Here is a 25,608-nt window from a genome sequence, read left to right as displayed (position 1 = left end):
AGAGTTGTGAACTAAATCACAACTAGTTTTTACCACCCACGGATGCTGCTTGACCCGCTGAGTTCCTCCAGCTGATAGTTTATTGCTTCAGATTCCAGCAACTGGTGTCTCCACATTAATGAAGGAATTGTGTAACTGGGAGACGTGCACATTGTGATCTTAGAATTATCCTATTTCGGGAACGTGTCTATTTCGGGAATGTGTTTTGCATCTGTGAAATGATCAGCAGGGAATAGGGACATTGTCAAATATTTGGTTTAGTTTAGTATTGTCACGTGTACTGAAGAACAATGAAAATATTTTATTTGTTGTGGAACCCAGTCAAAGAAAATACATTGTGTGAATACAATCAAGCCATCCACAGTACACAGATAAAGGATACAACATTTAGTGCAGGATATAACATTGAGGTCCGATAAAGTCCAAGTAAAGATAGTTCAAAGGTCACCAATGAGGTGGATAGGAGGCCAGGACCGCACTCTAGACGATGAGAGGACTGTGCAGTTGCCTGATATCAGCTGGGAAGAAACTGTTCCTGAATCTGGAGGCTGAACCGTGAGATTGAATGCTGACAATCCAGTATAACTGGGCCAGATCCCAACACTGAGAATCGATTGTGGTTTCAGAAAATTCGATTTTAATGCTATCGAAATGTTAAGGCAGTGGAGGACAATTCACTGGATGTTTTCAAGAGAGAGTTAGATTTAGCTCTTAATGCTAAAGGAATCAAGGGATTTGGGGGAAAAGCAGGAACGAGGTACTGATTTTAGATGATCAGCCATGATCATATTGAATGATGGTGCTGCGCCAAATGGCCTACTCCTGCACCTATTTTTCTATGTTTCTCTGTCCTGGTTTAACTTCCCAAAATGCAGCATCTCGCACTTGTCTGCATTAGACTCCATTCATCATTCCTCAGCCACTTGCCAAACTGATTAAGATTTCGCTGTCATCTTTGACAGCCATCTTCGTTAACTACAATACCACCCGCTTTATATATCTACATGAACAATGGACTTGGACCCCAAGATCCCTATGTACATTAATGCCATTAAAAGTCTTGCCATCAACTATATACTTTACCCATACATTTGATCTCCCAAATTGCAACACCTCACACTTTTCTGGATTAAACCCCATCTGCCATTTCTTTGCCCACATTACACGTATTTGTCAAGGCCATTCAGAATCTTGTTTAAACATTGAAACATAGAAACATAGAAAATAGGTGCATGCATAGGCCATTCGGCCCTTCGAGCCAGCACCGCCAATCAATATGATCATGGCTGATCATCCAAAATCAGTAACCCGTTCCTGCTTTTTCCCCCATATCCCTTGATTCTGGAGGCTGAACCGTGAGATAGACACAAGAGCTATATCTAACTCTCTTAAAAACATCCAGTGAATTGGCCTCCACTGACTTCTGTGGCAGAGAATTCCACAGATTCAATACACTGGGTGAAATGTTTTTCCTCATCTCAGTCCTAAATGGCCTACCCCTTATTCTTAAACTGTGACCCCTGGTTCTGGACTTCCCGCAACATCGGGAACATTTTCCCTGCATCCAGCCTGTCCAATCCCTTAAGAATTTTACATGTTTCTATAAGATCCCCTCTCATTCTAAATTCCAGTGAATATAAGCCTATTCTTTCATCATATATCAGTCCCGTCATCCCGGGAATTAACCTGGTGAACCTTCGCTGCACTCCCTCAATGGCAATAATGTTCTTCCTCAAATTAGGAGACCAAAATTGCACACAGTACTACAGGTGTGGTCTCACCAGGGCCCTGTACAACTGCAGTAGGTCCTCCTTGGTCCTCTCGCTATGTAGACCAATGTGCAATTTGCTTTCTTCACTGCCTGCTGTATCTTTCAGTGACTGATGTACAAGCACACCCAGATCTCGTTGTAGCTCCCCTTTTCCTAATCTGACCATCCAGATAATCCTTACCTTCCACCCCATCAGCCGTCGCATATAACACATATAACACATCTTTGTGACCTGTTTCCTTATATGTGTTATATGTGACGGCTGATGGGGTGGAAGGTAAGGATTATCTGGATGGTGTCAGATTAGGTAAAGGGGAGCTACAACGAGATCTTTTCTGAACCACCTCCTATGAGTTGACCTGTTTCCTTCCTTGGGGAAGCCAATGCTGTACGCAGTCCGCTAGTGCCTCACCAGTGCCCTGCATAAATAAAGTGTGTCCTCTCCTCTCCGTCAACAATAACATCTCTTAGCTTTCCAAATTGCCTATTAGCCTTTTGTTGGGCACCTGATCCCACTGGATCTCAGGGTTCTGCAATTTCTCACCATTTAAACAATGTGCACCTTTTTAGTTTTCCTGCCAAGTTCAGATTTTCCTACATTATACTCAATTTGCCAGATCTTTGCCCAGCCATCTTTGTAGTCTCCTTTATGTCTTCTTCACGATTTACTTTCTGATATGTGTAATCTGCAAATTTAGCAGCTGTCCATTCAGTGTTTTTATTGTTGACAGAAATTGTAAGTTGTGGCCACAAGTTACATGTATAAAAGAACCGGTTTATACATTCTCTATTTCAGTCAGCCCGTCTTCCATCCATGCCAATACACTACCTCTAAAAACATGAGCATTTATTTTCCGCAATAACATTTGTGGTACCTTATTAATGCCCTTTTGAAATCTACATGTGGCACTTCCACCTGTTCCCCTTTATCCACTGCACATGTTACTGCTTCAAAGACCTTCACTAAACTGGTCAAACGTGACTTCACTTTCACAAACCATATTGAGTGTGCCTTATTACCTTGAACTTTTCTAAATGCCCTGGTTTAATGTATTTAATAATAGGTTCTAACAGTTTCCGGATGACAAATGTTAAGCAAACTGGCCAATAGTTTCCTGCTTTTTGTCTTCCTCCCTTTTTGAATAAAGGAATTGCTTTTGGTGTTTTTGGTGTATCTTTCAGTGGCATGTGTTTTTTGGGAGATTTGACAGGATGGCACTCATTTGTCTGGTTTAAATGTCAATGATAGATTATGTTAGGACACAAAAAAGCCCCATTTATATGCTGGCTCTAAGTAGTGCAATCTCACAAGGCCATTACCCTTCTCTCTCCCCATTACCATGAAGATTGCAAAGATTAGTGGGAAACCAGAGGATTGGGAGGCTGTTAAAGAACAACAGAAGGTAACTAAAAAGGCAATACGAGGAGAAAAGATGAAATACAAAGATAAGCTAGCTAATAATATAAAAGAGGACAGTAAGAGTTTCTTCAGTTATATATAGAGTAAGAAAGGCAAGAGTGGATGTTGGACCGCTGGAGAATAATGCAGGAGAAGTGATAATGGGCAATAAAGAAATGGCAGAAGAGTTGAATAATTTTTTTGCATCAGTCTTCACAGTGGAAGATACCAGCAACATGCCTGAAATTCAAGAGTCGGGGTGGAAGTTAGTGGAGTGGCTATTACCAGGGTGCTTGGGAAGCTGAAAGGGTTGAAGGTGGAAAAGTCACCTAGACCGGATGGACGGCACCCTAGTGTTCTGAAAGAGGTGACTTTAGAGATTGTGTAGGCATTGACAGTGATATTTCAGGAATCACTGGAGTCAGGAGTGGTTCCAGCTGATTGGAAAATTGGCAATGTTATCCCGCTGCACAAGATGGGAGCAAAGCAGAATAGTGTGAACTATAGACTGGTTCTTCTGACTTCGGTGGTTGGTAATATTTCAGAGTCCATATTATTAAGGATGAGGTTACAAAGTACTTAGAAGTTCATGATAAAAATAGGCGGAAGTCAACATGGCTTTGTGAAGGAAAAATTTGTCTGACAAATTTGCTGGAATTCTTTGAAGAAATAAATAGCCGGACAGACAAAGCAGGGTCAGTAGATGTTGTATACCTAGATTTTCAGAAAGCCTTTGATAAGATGCCACATGGGAGGCTGCGAATGAAGATGAGAGTCCATGGTATCCAAAGGCCAGATACTACCATGGACATTAGGTTGGCTGGGTGGCAGAAGGCAAAGAGTGGCAATAATGGGGGCTTTTTCTGGTTGGCTGCCAGAAACTAGCAGAGTTCTGCAGGGCTCGGTGCTGGGGCCGCTACTCGTCACTTTGTATATTAATGATTTGGATGAGGGGATTCAAGGCTTTGTGGCCAAGTTTGCGGATGATACAAAAATAGGTGGAGGGGCAGGTATTGTAGAGAAAGCAGGGACTCTGCAGAAGGACTTGGACAAGTTGGGAGAGTGGGCAGAGAAGTGGCAGATGGAATATAGTGTAGCAAAGCGTGGAGTCATGCATTTTGGTAGCAGGAATAAAGGCGTAGATTATTTTCTAAATGGGGAGAGAATCCAGATATCGGAGGTGCAAAGGGACTTCAGAGTGCTAGTGCAGGATTCCCAAAATGTTAATCTGCTAGTCAAATCTGTAGTAAATAAAGAAAATGCAATGCTAGCATTTATTTCGAGAGGGTTTATATACAAAAACAGGGATGTAATGCTGAGGCTCTAAGGTGCTGGTCAGGCCACATTTGGAATATTGTGAGCAATTTTGGACACCATTTTTGAGGAAGGATGTGCAGGCTCTGGAGCAGGTCCAGAGGAGGTTTTACAAGAATGATCCCAGGAATGAGTAGTTTAACATATGATGAATGTTTGACGGCACTGGGCCTATGCTCACTGGAGTTTAGAAGAATGAGGATGATTGAATCTCATCGAATAGTGAAAAGCTTGGATAGAGTGGATGGGGAGAGGATGTTTCCACTAGTGGGAGAGTCTAGGACTTGAGATCATAGTCTCAGAATTAAAGGACATTCTTTTAGGAAGGAGATGAGGAGGAATTTCTTTAGTCAGAGGGTGGTGAATCTGTGGAATTCCTTGCCACAGAAGGCTGTGGAGGTAAAGTCAGTGGATGTATTACGCTTGACCTCTGAAAGCAAGCACACCATGTTCCTTTTTTACCATTCTATCTACACGCCCCAACACCACTTCTTCCTTGATCTCAAATTGCCCTTGCATGTTAGTATTCTCCACTCTGTGGGCCAAAGGGCTTGTTTTTATGCTGTATCTCTAAACTCAACTGAACTAAAAGAATGAGTATATCTTGTAAAGTTGCAATATGTAAAATGACCTCCGGATGGCATTACAGAATAAGTGGGAATTATTGTAATGGCACAGGCTGGTTAAGCAACCCTGAGATGCAGTGATATAGTGGCAGAGAAAAACATTTTCAAAGGTTTACTGGAGTTGCTAACAAAATTTTAATGGTGCTCGCCTGTTTAATGTACAGGTACAGTAAAATCCATTTTTTGCCTAACAGTTCAGTAAAATTCTTACAAATAATCAAATTATACTTGGGTACAAGAGTGTAAGAATAGTAGATTACTGAGGTAGTATGCAAGTGTCGCTATGTTTCAGCACCATGTTGTATCCTTCAAGTTCAAAGTTGTTAAAATGTTGGAGTCTTACTTTGGCCATCATAGAAACATAGAAAATAGGTGCAGGTGTAGGCCATTCGGCCCTTCGAGCCTGCACCGCCATTCAATATGATCATGGCTGATCATCCAACTCAGTATCCCGTACCTGCCTTCTCTCCATACCCCCTGATCCCTTTAGCCACAAGGGCCACATCTAACTCCCTCTTAAATATAGCCAATGAACTGGCCTCAACTATCTTCTGTGGCAGAGAATTCCACAGATTCACCACTCTCTGTGTGAGAAAAAACATTCTCATCTCGGTCCTAAAAGACTTCCCCTTATCCTTAAACTGTGACCCCTTGTTCTGGACTTCCCCAACATCGGGAACAATCTTCCTGCGTCTAGCATGTCCAACCCCTTAAGAATTTTGTAAGTTTCTATAAGATCCCCCCTCAATCTTAAGCCTATCAAGGCCTATAGCCCTGACAGTGGCACTAGGTCACCCTGGCCAGACGATTTGTTTATGTCCTCCACCGCTGCTTTGCCGTTCCATGCCACAGAAAGCCGCATCCAATCCGTATGCTCAGCCTCTTGGAGCAGCGCCCAATCTAAATGAGCCTCAGGTTGCTGCAAGACCTCCATCAGCGCAATATTCTGGACACTTCAAGCCACGAACATGGCTGCCGCTCAGTCTCCTTGCCCTGGGAAGCTTAACGCAATCCACCTCGGCACACCCAGAGTGCTTCCAAAGTCACTTTACCTATAGTCGAGTCAAAAACTAAACCTATTTTTCTTTCCTACGGGAAAATTAAAATGCATTCTGTGCCATTTCTAACTTCTCTAGAGTTTCATTTGTGCATGGTATAAACGTGGTGTTGAGAAAACCTTGAAGCTGGCTTTGTATTCCCTCTATTAAGGTAATTGGGTAGCGATTTTTCTGAAGATTCCTCATTAAAAAAAAATGGTTCTCCAATTAGTCTCGTAATAATTGCATGCTATCAGTAAGGACTAAGAACGAGTCACGATATGTTTAATCTTTTTCTTTCCAAGTCATAATGCCCTCAATAGAATTCGCCTAATTTTAATATTTTTTTCCGCAGTCTGCAGGGTTTGAGGAGAGGAGCATCAGTGTTGTGAAGTCATATGATGATCTGAGTCGAAAGCTTTGGAATCTCAATGGACTTCCTTTGAATGTCACAGCAGTCCAAGGGACGCACGCTGCGTTTCGATACACAGATGTAAGTTAATATTTGGCATGTCAGCTTTCTCGTGCATTATTTGTATTTATACGAGTCATTGAATTGTAACTGCATGGAGGGCTATGGACAAAGTGTTGGTTAATGGGATTAGCATAGGTTGATATTTGGTTCAACGGTACTTTATTGTCATATGTATCGAGATACAGTGAAATTATTTTTGCTAAGCCAACATCTGTAGTTCCTTGTTTCCAGTGAAATTGTTTATTTTGCATACAATTCAGTAAAATCGTACTATATGAAACTTTCCAATCTGGATTCCGCTCAAACCACTGTACTGAAACTGCGCTCCTCAAAATCACAAACGACATTCTCCTCTCCTCCGACGCTGGCAACCTCAACATCCTCATCCTACTTGACCTCAGCGCCGCCTTTGACACCATAAATCACTCCATTCTCCTCACCCGACTTGAAACCTCCCTTAACATCACCGGCACAGCCCTATCCTGGTTTAAATCTTACCTCTCTGACAGACACCAGTTCATCTCCATTAACAACTGTAAATCCCCCACCGCTCCCCTCCCCCAAGGTGTCCCCCAAGGCTCAGTCCTTGGCCCTCTCCTCTTCATCCTCTACCTGTTCCCCCTTGGTCAATTAATCCGCCGTCATGGTCTCAACTTCCACTGCTTCGCCGATGATATCCAGCTCCTCATCTCCACCAAGTCAATCTCCTCCACCACACACTCTACACTGACAAACTGCATTACTGAAATAAAATCTTGGCTTCAATCAAACTTCCTCAAACTCAATTGCAACAAATCTGAAATCATCATCATTGGTCCAAAAATGCTCACCAAATCCACCCAAAACTTCATCCTCAACATTGATGGTCTCCCAGAATCCACCTCACCTCACATTCGGAATCTTGGAATCATCCTTGATCAAACCCTCTCCTTCGACAAACACATCAAACACATCACAAAGACAGCCTTCTTCCACCTCAAAAACATTGCCCGTCTCCGTCCATCCCTCTCCTCCACAGCTGCAGAAACCCTCATCCACGCCTTCATCACCTCCCGTCTGGACTACTGCAACAGCCTCCTCTATGGCGCACCCTCAAAAATCATCAATAAACTTCAATACATTCAAAACTCCGCTGCCCGTCTACTCACACACACCTCGATCCGTGACCATATCACCCCCGTCCTTTATAAACTCCACTGGCTCCCCATCCCCCAGAGAATCCAGTACAAAATCCTCCTCATAACCTACAAAGCCCTCCATAACCTGGCCCCATCCTACCTGACCGACCTCCTCCACAGGCACACTCCCACCTGCACCCTCCGCTCTGCCGCTGCCAATCTCCTATCCCCCCACATCCGGACTAAACTCAGATCCTGGGGGGACAGGGCTTTCTCCATCGCTGCTCCCACCCTATGGAACTCACTACCCCAAACCGTTAGAGACTCCCCCACACTCACCACATTCAAAACATCGCTGAAGTCTCACCTGTTCAGTACTGCCTTCAACCACTGAAGGTCACCTCACCTACTGTTCATTTATTTATTTACTTATTTATCTATTTATTAATTTCCCTATGTTCTCAAAATCTCTGTAAAGCGTCTTTGAGTATATGAAAAGCGCTATATAAATAAAATGTATTATTATTATTATTATTATTATCATACACAAGCACAATCATACATTAGTACAAGAGTGCAACGATTGCAGTGTAAGAATAGTAGACTTCATTGAGACTTCATTGAGGCAGTACACAAAGAGTCACCACACCTCCTGTGCCGCCTTCATCATCATCATCATCATATATATACAGCCGGAAACAGGCCTTTTCGGCCCTCCAAGTCCGTGCCGACCAGCGATCCCCGTACATTAACACTATCCTACCGTGCCGCCCTTACCTTATCCTTACCTAATTGCCAGCTATATTGCATTTTTTTTAGATTTAGAGATACAGCGCAGAAACAGGCCCTTCGGCCCACCGGGTCCGCGCCGCCCAGCGATCCCCGCACATTAACACTATCCTACACCCACTAGGGACAATTTTTACATTTGCCCAGCCAATTAACCTACAAACCTGTCCGTCTTTGGAGTGTGGGAGGAAACCGAAGATCTCGGAGAAATCTCACGTAGGTCACGGGGAGAACGTACAAACTCCGTACAGTGCAGTACCCGTAGTCAGGATCGAACCTGAGTCTCCGGCGCTGCATTCGCTGTAAGGCAGCAACTCTACCGCTACGCTACCGTGCTGCCCTGATGGTGCCGAGTTTGACAAATACATATTTCTAAAATAATTAATCTTGGCTCACTTTCTTCTTCCCACTGGAATTTATCCAAGCCTATATTGCTGACATATTTCCCATTTTGGCCTCTTGGTCATCCCTGATTTTTGGCCATCCCCATAGCTGCCTTGATCCTAAGCTCTGGAATTCCCTCTCTTTGACTGAGGCATGGTATTGCGATGCATTTGGATGTCAAATGCTATTGTTAGTGCTTTTATTAAGCATCTTAATTGATTTTACTATATTTGTATAGAAACATAGAGAATAGGTGCAGGAGGAGGCCATTTGGCCCTTTGAGCCAGCACCGCCATTCATTGTGATTTTGGCTGATCATCCACAATCAGTAACCTGTGCCTGCCTTTCCCCCATATTCCTTGATTCCACTAACCCCAAGAGCTCTATCTAACTCTCTTTTAAATTCATCAAGTGAATTGGCCTCCACTGCCTTCTGTGGCAGAGAATTCCACAAATCTCTGGGTGAAAAAGTTTTAAATAGCCTCCCCTTTATTCTTAGTCTGTGGCCCCTGGTTCTGGACTCCCCCAACATTGGGAACATTTTTTCTGTATCTAGCTTGTCCAGTCCTTTTATAATCTTATACGTTTCTATAAGATTCCCTCTCATCCTTCTAAACTCCAGTGAATACAAACTCCAGTGAAAACTCCAGTTTTACCATTCTTTTCTCATATGACAGTCCCTCGACCCCAGGGATTAACCTCGTGAACCTATGCTGCACTGCCTCAATAGCAATGACGTCCTTCCTCAAATTAGACCAAAACTGCACACAATACTCCAGATGTGGTCTCACCAGGGCTCTATACAACTGCAGAAGGACCTCTTTGCTCCTATACTCAAATCCTCTTGTTATGAAGGCCAACATGTCATTAGATGCAGCGGTCCTGAGTCTCCCGATTGAGGAGTGCGGTCAGTCGCTGGTGTGCATTTGCACCCAGTTGGCGGCTCTCCGCCTCAGGACTCTGCAGAGATACCTGTACTCGGAGCGTCCTCCCAGGTGGCACGTGCTGGCGACGTACTTTTTCCAATGGGGCCGCTGCCTTCAAGGAGGTATATGGATGCCGATGGTGGGCGTCAGTCCTGCTGGGGATGCCCGGCTTCTAGCGGGACTTGCTGAGAATCTGGAACCTGGTTGCTGTCGACCGGGTGCCCCCCTCTGCCGGCGGAGGGCGACGGCCCGGGCGTGAGAGCAGCCGGCCCTTGTCCCACCCCGCCGGGTGTTGGTGGGATTCAAACGAGTGGAGTACTTGCGGCTGTTCAAACCCCCGCTCAACTGGAAGCACTCGTCGGACCTAGGCACTGTAATCCTTCCCGGGAGCCGGTCCCACATAACATGAGCAGCATTTCCTTGACACCCTTCATCTCCCTCCGAGACGCAGGGAGGCGTGTCCTGTAGGGGTTCCTCCTCCGCACCCCGCACTTCCTCGCCCTGGTCCATTGTTCGGACACTGAGTGGCGGTCGGTGTTGCCTTCCGGTCGCGAGGGGGCCCCGCGGTGGGGGTCCCTCTACGCAGGGATTCTGCCCCTCTCCATCGGGGACCTGGGGTGGAGGGTGTTGCACCGAGGAGTCCCCTGTAACTTGTTTCTCTCGCGGTTCACAGACTCGCCAGCCGCCTACCATTTTTGCGGCTGGAAGAGTCTATGTACCACGTGCAGACCTCCCAACCCTTCCGAATTTGGCAGAATGTTTCCGCTTTCTTATTTCATTTCCGCCATTTCGATTTGGCCTCACATTTTTCCGCAAAACATGTCTTGCCGTTTGCCCCGCCGCTCGCGAAAGCGCATTTGGCGTGCATACTTTTTGTTTTGCTGAAAAGTTGCAATATGCACCATATAATGAATTTCGATGTAAAATTCTGAATTTTGGACATCAAAATTATGAATTTGTAAAATCAAATGTTGGGAGGTCTGCACGTGTATAAGGAGTGTGTGAGGTTGCAGCCCCTGTTCCAATATCTAAAGGGGTTGCTCCCTGCCTTCTGGCTGCACTTCTCACCCACCATCCTCATCTTTGGACACCCTGTGCGTAGGGGAGAGGGTAGGGCCAAAGATGTCCTGGTTGGGTTGCTCCTGGGCCTGGCCAAGCTGGTCATACGCGAGTCACGGCGCCAGGCGGAAGAGGGCTCTGCCCGAGCCAGCTGCCTGCCTCATTTCCGGGGTTACGTCCCCCCCCGGGTGGTTGGAGAGGGATAATGCGCTGTCCAGGGGTACCCTGGGGGATTTCCGGGACCATTGGGCACCGCGGGGGGTTGGGTCCATCCTGGTTAGGGATTGTAATATAATTGTATAATAGTTTCATTTAGTATATTTGTTTGTATTGTATCCTGGTGGTGGGTTCTGTTTTGTTTTATTGCATTGTAAATATTATTTTTGAATAAATGTTTTGATTGAAAAAACCCCCCCAAAAAAACATACCATTAGCTTTCTCACGACCTCGTGCCAGTATGGATACGCAGATGACTTGGCCCTACTGCACTCGGACAAGAGCTGGTCAAATGTTGAGGATGTGCTCTCGGCGGATATGGAATTTGTCGCGGACTACCTTAAGACCTGGAGACTAAAACTGAGTGTGGCAAAAACCACCACAACGGCCTTTCACCTGAACACAAGGAAGCTCAACGCCAGCTAACCGTCACCCTCAATGGGTCACCCCCTACCCTACAACCCATTTCCTACATACCTCGGGGTGAAACTAGATCGGCAGCTGACCTACAAGCAACACCTTGAAGCTCTCCGTGCTAAAGTCTCGGCACGGAACAACCTCCTGCGTTGCTTGGCCGGATCATCATGGGGCGCCAGGACATCTACTCTTCGAACCAGTGCTCTTGCACTCGTGTACAGCGCCGCATGGTGCCGCAGCGCTCATACTAGCAAGCTAGACGCCACCCTCAACAACACCGTGCAGATCATCACTGGCTGCCTACGGCCCACTCTGACGGATCTCCTGCCGGTGCTCGCAGGTATCGCACCCGCCAAGCTTCGCAGAGAGTTCTTCACTCATAGGCTGGTGTGCAAGGCCCCATCGGATGCCAAACATCCCTTGCACCACCTCGCCCAGGATTCACAGCAACTGGGACCTCAACGCCTGTCATCTCGTCACCCTTTCTCCCGTCATGCAGCGACCCTCTGTGGCTCTGGTTTCAACATACTAGGAGAATGGAGAACCAGCTGGGAACAGACATCACGACCTCCTCAATTCACTGTCGCACCGAACACCACAGCCCCACCCGGCTCAGATATGACCTGCAAAGAGTGGGTCGCCCTGAACTGGCTCCGCACAGGGGTCGGCCGGTTCAACGCCAACATGCATCGTTGGGGGTTGCGTCCATCAGCAGCCTGCGTGTGTGGAGCAGACCAGCAAACAGCGCAGCATGTCATTTTTGACTGCACTGGCTACAGCGCCTTGAGGGCGTTACATAAGTTATGCTGCCTCAAACGCAAGAAGAAGACTGCCTGCTGTACCTGCACACTTACTTTCAGTGATTGGTGTACAAGGACACCAAGGTCTCGTTGCACTTCCCCTTTACCTAATCTGACACCATTGAGATAATAATCTGCTTCCTTCTTGTTGCCGACAAAGTGGATAACCCCACATTTATCTACATTATACTGCATCTGCCCACTCACTCAACCTGTCCAAGTCACCCTGCAACCTCCTAACATCCTCTTCGCAGTTCACACTGCCACCCAGCTTTGTGTCATCTGCAAACTTGCTAGTGTTACTTCCAATTCTATCATCCAAATCATTAATATAAACATAGCACAAAAAGTAAGGAAATTTGTGTTTGGTAGATTATTTCTTTGTTGTAACAATGCTTCTTGGCAATAAATCTTATACCGTTGGAAAGCCTGTTTATTTCCCTTGTAAATGGTGCCACATTTGTAAGGAACATGCATTTGTGGGATGAGCAGCAGAGCTGAGTATGTGGGTTGCGCCCATGAAAAATCTGCCAAATCTTCTCTGCCAATGCCAAACAGCTTATTCTGCCATTGACTCTTGTTCGGTGTTGTGAGGTGGATTGGATGATTGAAGTCTGAAGAAACAAGACATATTGGCAATTTAACAATTTATTCATTTAATAAACAGGAGCCTCAGTAGCGTGTGGAAGAACCATACACAGCCACAACAGCCTGGCACCTCCTCCTCATGCTGGTCACCAGCCTGGTCACACACTGTTGTGGGATGGCATCCCATTCTTCAACCAGCATTCGTCGCAAGTCAACCAACGTGGTTGTGTTGGTCACTCTGGCACGAACAGCACGCCCAAGCTGATCCCACAAGTGTTCAATGGGGTTGAGGTCAGGACTGCTGGCAGGCCATTCCATCCTCTCCACTCCCAAATTCTGGAGGTAGTCTCTGAGAAACCCTGCTCTGTGGGGGCGAGCATTGTCATCTTGGAGGATAGAGTTCGGTCCCAGACTGTGGAGATATGGGATTGCCACTGGTTGCAGAATCTCATCTCGATATCTCTCTGCATTGAGATTGCCTCCAATGATGACAGGCCTCGTTTTTCCAGTGAGGGAGATGCCGCCCCACACCATCACACTGCCTCCACCAAAAGATGTTACTCTATCGGTGCAGCAATCAGCATAGCGTTCTCCGCGTCTTCTCCACACTTTGACCCTATGATCCAACTGCCGTAGGCAGAATCTGGACTCATCGCTGAACATAACGTTCCTCCACATGTTCAGGTTCCAGTGCACGTGTTGCCGACACCAGCGCGAAAGGGGCTGATGGTGAAAGGCAGTCATGGCAGGCCTCCTGGCAGCCCTATGAGACCGGAGATCGGCTGCGTGCAGTCTGTTCCGAATTGTCTGGGCAGAGAGCCGTCGGCCATATCGTCCTGCAAACCTTGACTGCAAATCTGTAGAAGACAGCCTACGGTTCCTAAGTGCTGACAGGGTGAGGAAACAGTCTTCTTCGGGTGTCGTCTTCTTGGGACGCCCACTTCGCGGCCTGTCTCTGACATCCCCCGTTATATGGAACTTGGCCTTCACTTTGGAGATGGTACTAGGGCTCACTCCAAATAATGCCGCAACTTGGTTTTGCGGAACACCAGGTTGAAGTTGCCCTATCGCACGGGCCCTATCCAGATCAGTCAAACGTGGCATGCCGATTCTTGGAGCAGACACCTACTGACCACTGTAGCAGGGCCCATGCTCACAGATGCTGCCAATCAGGTGCCAATCAGGCACCTGATTGTCAGCACCTGGGGGTACCAGAAGCTCAAAACAAGAGTCAATAGCAACAGCAGAATAAACTGTTTGGCATTGGCAGAGAAGATTTGGCAAATTTTTCATGGGCGCAACCCATATACTCAGCTCTGCTGCTCATCCCACAAATGCATGTTCTTTACAAATGTGGCACCATTTAAAAGGGAAATAAACAGGCTTTCCAACGATATAAGATTTATTGCCAAGAAGCATAGTTACAACAAAGAAATAATCTACCAAACACAAATTTCCTTACTTTTTGTGCTATGTTTATATTGTAAATAGTTGCGGCTCCAGCACCGAGCCTTGCGGCACTCCACTCGCCACTGCCTGCCATTCTGAAAAGGACCCGTTTATTCCTACTCTTTGCTTCCTGTCTGCCAACCAATTCTCTATTCATGTCAATACCCTACCCCCAATAATTTTGCTCACCTTATCAAAGGCTTTCTGAAAGTCTAGATACACTACATTCACTGGCTCTCCTTCATCCATTTTACTTGTCACATCCTCAAAAAATTCCAGAAGATTAGTCAAGCAGGATTTCCCCTTCATAAATCTATGCTAATTTGGACCAATCCTTTTACCTCTATCCAAATGCGCTGTTATTACCTCTTTAATTATTGACTCCAATATCTTCCCCACCACCAATGTCAGGCTAACTGGTCTATAATTCCCTATTTTTTTCTCTCGTTCCTTTCTTGAAAAGTGGGATAACATTAGCTACCCTCCCCAATCCACAGGGAGGGTACCTCATCTTTTCAGCCCGTATTGTCCTTTTTGCTACCTTCTGTTGTCCTTTGCCCAATCCTCAGACTTCCTGCTACTCTTTGCTATGTTATACATCTTTACTTTTAGTTTTATTCCATCCCTAACTTCTCTTGTCAGCTAAGGTTGCCTCTTACTCCCCTTAGAATCTTTCTTCCTCTTTGGAATGAAATGATCCTGCATCTTCTGGATTATGCCCAGAAATTCCTGCCATTTGCTGTTCCACCGTCATTCCTACTAGGATTCTTTTCCATTTGACCTTGGCCAGCTCCTCTCTCATGCCTTCATAGTCCCCTTTGTTCAACTGCAACACTGACATTCCTGGTTTCACCTTCTCCCTTGCAAATTGCAGATTAAAACTAATCATATTATGGCCACTACCTCCAAGCTGTTCCCTTACCTTGAGCATTTTGCTGTGTGAATGCAAGTTATTCCTGTGTTCACCTTTATTTATAATTGGCAAGACACCTTTTGTGTTACCTTCTCCACCAGTGTACCTGTGTGTGAGACCACGGGGGTGGGAGGATGATTAGTTGGTGGGGGTGGTTGGAAGGAAATGAGAAATGACACAAACAATTGTTCTCAACAGATTAATTCCATTTTTTTGAATGATACATCCATAACATTTTCTTCAGCCTTAAATGGCATCAGAGGCACAGTGAAAGAAGCATGTGTGTGCCTTAGTATTTAATTCATAAGATTTTGTGCTTTTGCAATTGTCATTTTGATATGTCTTGCAGGTGTTCCCGCCGGAACCAGTGAAACCAGATTATTCCTATTATAAGAGGGATAAGGAGAATAAATGCTTGCTTCCTTCAGAGGACAAACCATGCCCTGTATATTTACCAGCGTTAAAAGGTAAAGAAGTGTGGAATCGTTGACTCTGTGATTCATGTGATCTTCACCAATCATCTTTCATGATGCAATAAAAATTAAAAATGCTGGAAATGGAACATAGAACAGAAAAGCACAGAAACAGGCCTTTCCATTGCAATTTCCAATCCGAACATGATACCAAGCGAAACTAAGGTATCACAAAATGCTGGAGTAACTCAGCAGGTCAGGCAGCATCTAGGAGAGAGGGAACAGGTGACGTTTCGGGTCGAGACCCTTCTTCAGACTGATGTCAGGGGGGCGGGACAAAGAAAGGATATAGGTGGAGACAGGAAGATAGTGGGAGAACTGGGAAGGGGGAGGGGGGGGGAAAGAGTGAGACAGGAACTATCTAAAGTTGTTTCTCCAAGTGAAACTAATCTCTTCTGCTTGCATGTGATCCATACTTCTCCATTCCCTCTTAAATGGTATCATAATTGCCTCCACCATCACCACTGCCAGCTCCTGCCAGGCACTCACCACTCTATGTGTAAATCAAAAACACTTGCACTCACATCTCCTTTAAACTTTGGCCCACTCATCTTAAAGCTATGCTCCTCGTCTTAGATTTTTCCATCCTGGGGAAAAAGGATTGTCCACCCTACCATATCTATGCCTCTCATAATTTTATATAGCTTCATCAGATTTCCCCTCAACTTCTGATGTTCCACAGAAAACAACCCAAGTTTGTCTAACCTCTTCATATAGCTAATAACCTCAATCCAGGCAGCATTCTGAACTCTTCACCCTCTCCAAAACCTCCACATCCTTCCTGTAATGGTTTAGGTTTAGATTTATTATTGTCACATGTACCAAGGTACAGCAAAAAGCTTTATTTTACATGCTATCCAAACAGATTGGAGATCTCAGCATTGTAGCGTATCAGGTCCATAGATAAAGTGCAATGCCCTCAATGCAGATTCAGACAGTACCCTAACTAATGGAAGGACCATTTATAAATCTGATAACAGAGGAGAAGAAGCTGTTCCAGAGTCTAGTGGGGCGCTCTTTCAAGCCTCTGTACCTTCAGCCAGACAGGAACAGGGACAAGGGGGAATGACCAGGGTGGGGCAAGTCTTTGATTAATTTGGCTGCTTTTCTGAGGCAGCATGAAGTGTAGATGGAGGGAGAGATGGTTGTCCTGACACCATGTTATGAAGTTCTTTATCTTTCTTCACAAACAAAGCAGTGATGCAAACAGACAGTATGTTTTCTATGGTGCACCTGTAGAAGTTAGAAAAAGTTACTGTAGATGTGCTGAATTGCCTTTGTTTCCTCAGGAAGTAGAGGCGTTGGCATGTCTTCTTGAATGTGGCTTAAATGTGGTCAGTCCACGACTGATCGTTGATAATATTAACGTCAAGGAACCTGAAACTCTCCACCATTTCCACTGCCGCACGCACCATTGATGCTGATTGAAGCACGCACTCCACCAGGCTTGCTGACGTCAATAACTAGCTCCTTCATCTTGCTGATATTGAGGGAGAGGTTATTCTCCTGACCAAGTCACTAAGTTCCTATCTCCTTCCTGTACTCCATCTCATTGTTTGTGATTTGGCCCACTACAGTGGAATCATCTACAAACGAAGCGACCAGAACTGGACATATTGCTCCAAATGCGGCCTAATCAAAGTCTTGTACTGCTACAACGTTATACTTTAACAATATCAATAGTCAATAGTCAATGTCGTTTATTTGTCACATACACATAAATGTGTAGTGAAATGAAACATTACCCGCAGTTGAACAATAAGACCAATAAGAATAATCAATAAAAATGCAATAACACATACAATCACAAACTAACACCAAACAAAAAGAAACATCCATCACAGTGAGTCTCCTCCAGTCCCCTCCTCACTGTGATGGAAAGCCAGAATGTCTTTTCTCTTCCCCTGCCGTCTTCTCCCGCGGTCAGGCTGTTGGAGTTGCCACGTCGGGGCCGTCGGGGCTCCCGACGTTGAAGCCCCCGCCGGACGGTGAAAAGTCCGCGGCGGGCCGACCCAAGCCCCGCGATTCGGGGCAGGCGAACACGCTGCCTCTGCCGCTGCCGGAGCTATTAAGTTAGACGTAGAACTCGGTGATTAGGTGAAGAAGGTTTTGGGGCTGAGAGGCATCAGTTAGATTTCCAGCAGGATGTCAGAGCGATTATCCCTTTGACATTGGTCTTGATTATTGCTACTTCACATTGGGCAGTCTAGTAACATAAAATATCAGAAAAGAACTACTGAGAAAGACTAAGAATGTTAAACAGCATCACTAAAGCTGTGCTGCAGCCGTTCTGGATGCAGTCCTACGGGCACTTACTACATTGAATTCATGGCAGAATCATCCATGGCGAAAACCATGGAGATCATGCCATTGGGGTCATTAAACCATTGTGGACTGTCTCCTGGCCAATGCAGGTTACGTTGTTGATGGCTGAATAATCCATGTTCTGTGTCTTTTTCCCTTGGTGTATTGCCATTGACGATTACCCAAAGTTGTTTTCTTACAGGCACTGCTTCAGTGGTGAGTTGACTTTGAGTTTTGTATAATGTGCAACATTATTTTTTTGACATTAGTGATCTGTCACATGGAAGGAAGTGGGAAATGGCCTCAGAATAAAGACGCTATTCAACGTATCAAAGCGGCGTTTCACATCCGACTGGGACATCTCCTGGACCAACAGCATGAACTGACCTGCCAACCCTCGGCCACTCACGTAGATGTGTATAAGGTGTGTTAAATTACAGATGTTATTGACATGAGTCAAATTTGTTTCAAGCATTGGCATCACAGTGTTAATATATCTAAACAAAACAATGTTGCTAATAAATGCTAGAAAACAAAATTATGGAGGCTTTTCAGCTAGTACTAGGCTTTTGAGTTAGGGGTGGCACATTGGCATAGCTGTCCACCACTTTCTGCAGCCTTCTTCCTTCCTGGGCATTTGAGTTATCAAACCAAACCTTGTATTTGGCTTAATTGTATTCATGTACAATATTATTTTATATATTTGGATACGTGCAAACACAAGGTTTTGCGGTCACGGTTGCGCAGCAGTAGAGTTGCTGCCTTACAGTGAATGCAGCCCCAGAGACTCGGGCTCGATCCTGACGATGGATCTGTACGGAGTTTGTACGTTCTCCCCGTGACCTGCGTGGGTTTTCTCCGAGATCTTCGGTTTCCTCCCACACTCCAAAGACGTACAGGTTTGTAGGTTAATTGGCTGGGCAAATATAAAAATTGTCCCTAGTGGCGGTGTAGGATAGTGTTGATGTGTGGGAATCGCTGGTCGACTCGGAGGGCTGAAGGGCCTGTTTCCGCGCTGTATCACTGATCTAAACTAAGTAAAACTTCTACATGTGGCAATAATAAACCTGAACCAAAATTATTGTTAAAACAATTTGTGGGTGGTTGAATGTTAAATAGTTGTATAAATGTAATTTTGCAATTGATGCCATCTGTAATAATTTCTACTTGGAAATATAACTAAAGCTAATTTTAAATACATTTACAGTATGTGAGACAAAATGTGCAGTGGTGTATTTAATGTATGTTAACTAGCTTTGAAAGTTTAATTTCAGATCATTTCCTTTCACAAGATGTTTAAAGTTGTTTCTGATTCTCCTAGGATGGTTTTGTTTTTCGAATTCAAGTTGCATATCATAGAGAACCTCTGATTCTGAAGGAAATGCAGACACCAGATGGAATGCTGAAATATCGGGATACTGAAGAGTCTGTCCAGTTGGAATGGGAAACTGTTTATCTGCCTTACCTAACGAGCACATTGCACGGGTAATTGAAGTTCAGCAAAAACATTACACGTGATGCATTGCTGGGCATTATTTATTTATTTGAAGTTAATTTGCATTTTAGGTAAGATTGTACATTTTTGACGCCTTGGGGGCAGAGTTGAGGAATGTGGGCAGGAAGTAGGAAATTGATGTTGTGGTGAAAATTGGTGCAACTGCAATCTTACTGAATGGTGGAGTAGACTTGAGGGGCCGATTAGCCTACTTCTGTTCCTGTTTTTTTTAAGCGCTGATGTAATTTATGAGAAGTCCATATGGTTTTCGTGCAGTCTTTTACTTGTGTGGAATTTTGCATCCCTAGCAATGTTTCTGTACAAACTGCATAAAACAAGGAACTGCATTTGCTGGTTTACCAATCAAAAAGACACAAAGTGCCTCCATGGAGAATATGGATGGGTAACATTGGGTTGGGATCCTTCTTCAGACCTTTTGTACAACTCCTTGGCACCATCTCCACTGCCATCACATCTTTCCTGGAATGCAGTGACCAGAACTGTATATATTACTCATGTTCTTACCCAAGTAGCTTAACTGCCCTTCCCTTACAGTGTATACTTTGACTAAGAGAAGGTATCCCATATTTCTTTTAACACCCTATTAATTCCGCTTTAAGGATCTGCAAATTATTCTGAGACCTCTCAGTTCTTTCACATCATGCTTTCCTCTGCACTGTCAACTGCGTGATCAGTTTGGTATCATCTGCCAAGTTCTTTATCTTATCCCATGCATTTAGGTCCAAATTATTAATGCATATTTCTAAAGCAGTGAAATGTGTAGGAAGGAGCTGCCAGATGCTGGTTTACTCCGAAGATGGACCAAATGCTGGAGTAACTCTGCGGGTCAGGCAGCATCTCTGGAGAGAAGGAATGGGTGACGTTTCAGATCGAGAACTTCTTCAAATGCAGGGAACCAAGTACAGAGTCCTGTGGAACATCACTGCCTTCCAGTGACTAAAACATTGCTTCTTGCCTTGGATCTTTCTTTCGATGCAATTTCTGAGCTCCTTTGGATCCTATGGGCTTTTACCCTTTGTCTGACAAAAGATGTTGTCAAAAGGCTTGATAAAATCCACCAGCAATTAAGTAGTTTCAATAGTCTGACAACAGCAGGGAAGAAGCTGTTCCTGAATTTGGTGGAACGTGATTTCAAGCTGTTGTATCTTCTGCCCACGTGAGTGGGGAGAAGAGGGAATGTCTGGAGTGTAAGGGTCCTTGATTATGTTAGCCCCCTTTCCTGAGGCAGTGCAAAGTGCTGTGAGGTCGATTGGGGAGGAGGACGGGTGAGACTTCTTCAAAAGACCATCCTGGTTACCTCTTTCAAAATAAAAATTCAAGCAAGTTAGTTATCATCTGTTAATAAATCCATTAACAACGTCCCTTCGAATGGATTCTGATAATGTACTCTACTGCCTTTATAATTGAGTTATCGCTGCATCCTAATCAATAGTATAACAATAGCAGTCCTCTGGCACAGCCACCTTTGCCTGAATAGACTGAATGTTTCAAGTCAGTGATTCTGCACTTGGCTCCTGTGATTTATTTAATCTGGTTTTGCTCATTTATCCATTTCCAAGATAATAAGTTCCTTAACACTACCTTTTTTGCTATGTTTATTCAATGCAATATGATACACTACAACATTGACATCATAATTTTTTTAGTGGAGACATTCGTAAAAAGAGTTCTACAGATTTACCGAAGAAATGCACCCCATTGGGATGCATCACTTGATTTAGCAGCAGCTCTGCTGGACACCATAAGAAATTGCAGAGCGATGTGGATGTAGCCCAGTCCATCATGAAAAAACACCTTCAGCCCTCCCTCTTCCCAATGGACTCCACCCTCCCCAATCCACTCCACTACACTTCAGGCTGCCTCAGGAAAGCAGCTAACGTATTCAAGGACCAAATACACTCTGGGCATTTCCTTTTCTCCCCACTCACGTGGGCAGAAGGTACATCTGCTTGAAAGCACGCACCACCTGATTCAGGAACAGCTTCTTCCTTGTTGTTATCAGTCTATTGAAACTACTTCATTGCAACCCTTGCACTTTTTTTGATCTGCGATCTTTAATGCCGCAACATAACATTCTGCACCCTGGTATTTTTCTTTTGTCCTACCTTTAGTACGTGTCTGGCTTGTTTATAATCATGTGTGGTATGGTGTGTAGGAAGGAACTGCAGATGCTGGTTTAAACTGAAGGTAGACACAAAATGCTGAAGTAACTCAGTGGGACAGGCAGCATCTCTGGATAGAAGGAATGGGTGACGTTTCGGGTCGAAACCCTTCTTCAGACTGAGTCAGGGAGAAGGAAATACAGAGATAAGGCGTGAAAACGAGACAAAGGGGATGGAGATCAAGGAAAATGTAGAATAGATCATTGTTAGCTAGGAGAAGGTAACAATAAAACAAACAGAGATAAAATGTAATCGAGGACAGTCAGATTGGCCAGATATCTGGGAAGGGGGGAGGGATGGGTATGGGGGGAGGGATGGCTATGGGGGGGGGAGGGAGGGGTATGGGGAGAAGGCAGGAACGGGGTACTGATTGAGAATGATCAGCCATGATCACATTGAATGGTGGTGCTGGCTCGAGGGGCCGAATGGCCTACTCCTGCAACTATTGTCTATTGGATGGAGAGAGAGGGAAAGCAAGGGTGACTTGAAGTTAGAGAAGTCAATATTCATACTGCTGGGGTGTAAGCTGCCCAAGCGAAATATGGCTTCCAAAAGATGTAAAAATTCCTTTCCTTCAAGTACCATACAATATCAAAGGGAAGTTTCAGTATCTCCCCTCCCCTCTAGCTCAGCAAAAGTTATTGGAAGCTATTTTGATGTTGCTGTTATAATGCCAGCGGTAAGTTTCTCAATGTCAGGTGATCCAACTGCTCAGATTGCTTCTGAAGCCTGGTTAATTTTGTTTAATCTGCTGCCTAACATCATGTCCAACGGTTTCTAGACCAAATTACAGGCGCTTCTGTGATAATGTGATGATCGCATTCCTAAGAAATCTCACGCTACAGAAAATAACATTATAAGAACAATTTTGTTAATGGGAGGGGCTCGGGATTTTCAGACTTCCAATAACAAAGTCTTTTTCCAGCAGGATATTCTAAAGTAAGGTATTTTTAAGAGCTACGAATTAATGTTTGTCCCTACAAGCTAAAACATTTTTTTACCCCCGACTCAGTCTGAAGAAGGGTCTCGACCCGAAACGTCACCCATTCCTTCTCTCCAGAGTTGCTGCCTGTCCCGCTGAGTCACTCCAGCACTTTGTGTCTATCGTCGGTTTAAACCAGCATCTGCAGTTCCTTCCTACACATCTTTTATTCTACATTTTATAAAACATTCTTGTTTATTTGGCAATGGTTTTTAGGTATATTGTAACTTCTGGACTTTCTGGACTTTTCCCGTGCTCTCTGCTGTGTGACACTCCGTGTCTGACACATGCCCTTTTCACCTTTCCAACCACTATTCGGCCCCCCCGACTCCATCAAATCGATAACAGGCAGTCTTGGAAGTCTATCCTGCCTAGTCAAACCGCATGTCAAAAACCTCGGCATGATATTTGACTCTGCATTAAAATTTGATAAGCAAGTCAACGCTGTGGTAAAAGCCAGCTTCTTCCAACTTCGAACCATAGCTAAAATCAAACCTTTCCTCCAATTCGACGACACAGAAAAAATCATTCACGCTTTCATTTCCTCCCGCCTAGACTACTGCAACTCCCTATACACTGGGATCAGCCAATCTTCCCTGTCCCGCCTGCAACTGGTCCAAAACGCCGCAGCGAGACTCCTGACGGGTACCCGTAAAAGGGACCACATCACCCCGATTCTGGCCTCTCTCCACTGGCTCCCTGTACGGTACAGAATCAACTTCAAGCTCCTCCTATTCACGTATAAAGCCCTAAATGGACATTCCCCCCCTACATCAAAAATCTTCTAACCCCCCTCTCTAACTCCAGGTCCCTCAGGTCGGCCGACTTGGGGCTACTCACTATCCCGTGGTCTAGGCTTAAGCTCAGGGGTGACCGCGCTTTTGCGGTTGCAGCTCCTAGACTGTGGAACAGCATCCCTCTCCCCATCAGAACTGCCCCCTCCATCGACTCCTTTAAGTCCAGGCTAAAAACCTATTTCTACTCCCTAGCGTTTGAGGCTCATTGAGGAGGCGCTGTGAACTGTTTGCGTGCTACTGTATGTTTCATTTTTTTCCTTAGTACCTAATCAGATGTACAGCACTGGTCAACGTGGGTTGTTTTTAAATGTGCTATACAAATAAAATTGACTTGACTTGACTTGACCATGCTGAATCATATGAAATGTAGGGCAAGCTTAAAAGGCCTACTCTTGCTGTTTTCATGTGCTGGTTGTTGATTTGAAAAAGTTATTTTTATCTAATATCCTATATTAAAAAATCTTGAGTGTTCAACTATTGAAATTCTGATGTAAATCTCTTCTCCTCAGGCTTCAACAGCAACATTCCGCATACAGTGGAACATGCAGACTTGCAAAGCGCTGGATCAGTGCTCAGTTACTCAGTGACGAAGTTGGTGAGGAGTGTATTGATCTTCTTGCAGCCTACCTCTTCACCCAGCCTGCACCTTATTCACCACTCGCGTAAGAACACACTTTTATTCGTAGGAATGTTGTACTGCAATTTAATTTCTGCATGGTCCACCTTTGTATAGTGAGTGTATTCACTCGCACTATCTATTTGGCAGTCTTTTCCTTGTTTCAATCTGTCAAAGACACTTTTGCCCTTTTGCTCTTGAAAATTTATGTTATTCTGCACTGTGTTATTTAATTATATTAGTCATTGATTACGTTTGAGAAATTCAAGGGACAAATCGGAGAGGTCACTTCGATGTCTGTTCTCTGGAGTTAACAATGAAATGTGATTTTACTGAAACACAAACATTGTGGAGAGTGTGAAGAGGTAACTGCTAAGAGGGTGTATTCCTTGGCTGGAGAGAGTAGAATTTAAGGTATAGTTTTAGGATAAGGGATTGTATATTAGGACTGAGATGAAGAGGAGCTTGTTTGCCCAAATTATTAATTGGTTAGATTCACTCTTCCAGCATACTCTGATACTCGGTAGATACTGGAAAGGAATTGACAGATCTTTGAATACTAAAGATATGAGAAATACAAGGGTCAGGCAGAGTTAAAGCAGAAATGGGTGAATAGATTTCATAGCCCATATAGACTAGCCCTATTTTTAGCTCTTTAAATTCATAGCAATCCACACTTCGATTACATTAGAGCTTTGAATGATTTTTTCCTTTATATTTCACCTTTGGTTAATAGCTCTCCACAAACTGGCTTCCTTCGCTTTCTGAATTTGCTATCAACGTTTGATTGGAAGATAAACCCTCTGATTGTGAATCTGAATGGCGAGATTAAAGGTGAGGTCTCATGATGTACACACTGATGATTCAGCTGTTTTACTGTCATTAATCATTCTTTTACAGATTAAACTGACCAGATTTGGTAAAAATCGAAGTTAAGCCAATGTTTATTTATGCAGCAGAAGAATTGATAAATGGGACCTTTCATACAACAGTTGACCAGACTTGAGTTCAGCAATGGTTAATTAGAATTGTGTAATCTATCGCTTAATTAAGCAACTGTTCCATCGACTGTCGGAACCTGGTCTGAAGGGTCTCGACCCGAAACGTCACCCATTCCTTCTCTCCTGAGATGCTGCCTGACCTGCTGAGTTACTCCAGCATTTTGTGTCTAACTTAATTAAGCAAAGTTAGGTTTTTGGCTTCTTGAAATTTAGTGCTCCCATCAGCTGCTGCTTAAATAATGTTAGACTAAATCTTGCTTTTTGATAAGTTTGATATTGGCTGCCTTTTGAGAGTCTTTTGGTACAGGGGGACAAAGAGAATGGATAAGGAGAGCAGGATAGTTGGAAAAATGGATGGGTACCCAGATGGAGTACAGGGAAAAATTGAGAAAAAGAAGGGGAGGGTGTTACCTAAAATTAAAGAATTCAATGTTCATAACACTGGGTTGTAAGCTGTCCCCTTCCACCTATATCCC

General features: G+C 44.5%; 1 protein-coding gene across 1 annotated transcript in view; it reads left to right on the top strand.

The window, feature by feature from the left end:
* Positions 1-25,608, top strand: part of nol6 (nucleolar protein 6 (RNA-associated)) — an 87,695-nt gene that overhangs the window by 46,750 nt on the left and 15,337 nt on the right. Inside the window, exons 16-21 of the mRNA XM_078430714.1 lie at positions 6,503-6,640; positions 15,631-15,748; positions 18,328-18,482; positions 19,380-19,543; positions 24,025-24,177; positions 24,868-24,965. Coding sequence (XP_078286840.1) covers positions 6,503-6,640; positions 15,631-15,748; positions 18,328-18,482; positions 19,380-19,543; positions 24,025-24,177; positions 24,868-24,965 — 826 coding nt within the window. The remainder of the gene's footprint in view (positions 1-6,502; positions 6,641-15,630; positions 15,749-18,327; positions 18,483-19,379; positions 19,544-24,024; positions 24,178-24,867; positions 24,966-25,608) is intronic.

Source organism: Rhinoraja longicauda, chromosome 1, assembly GCF_053455715.1.
Source record: "Rhinoraja longicauda isolate Sanriku21f chromosome 1, sRhiLon1.1, whole genome shotgun sequence".
Taxonomy (NCBI): domain Eukaryota; kingdom Metazoa; phylum Chordata; class Chondrichthyes; order Rajiformes; family Arhynchobatidae; genus Rhinoraja; species Rhinoraja longicauda.
The sequence above is the reverse complement of the archived record's forward strand: the minus strand, read 5'-3'. Positions and strand labels throughout refer to the sequence as shown.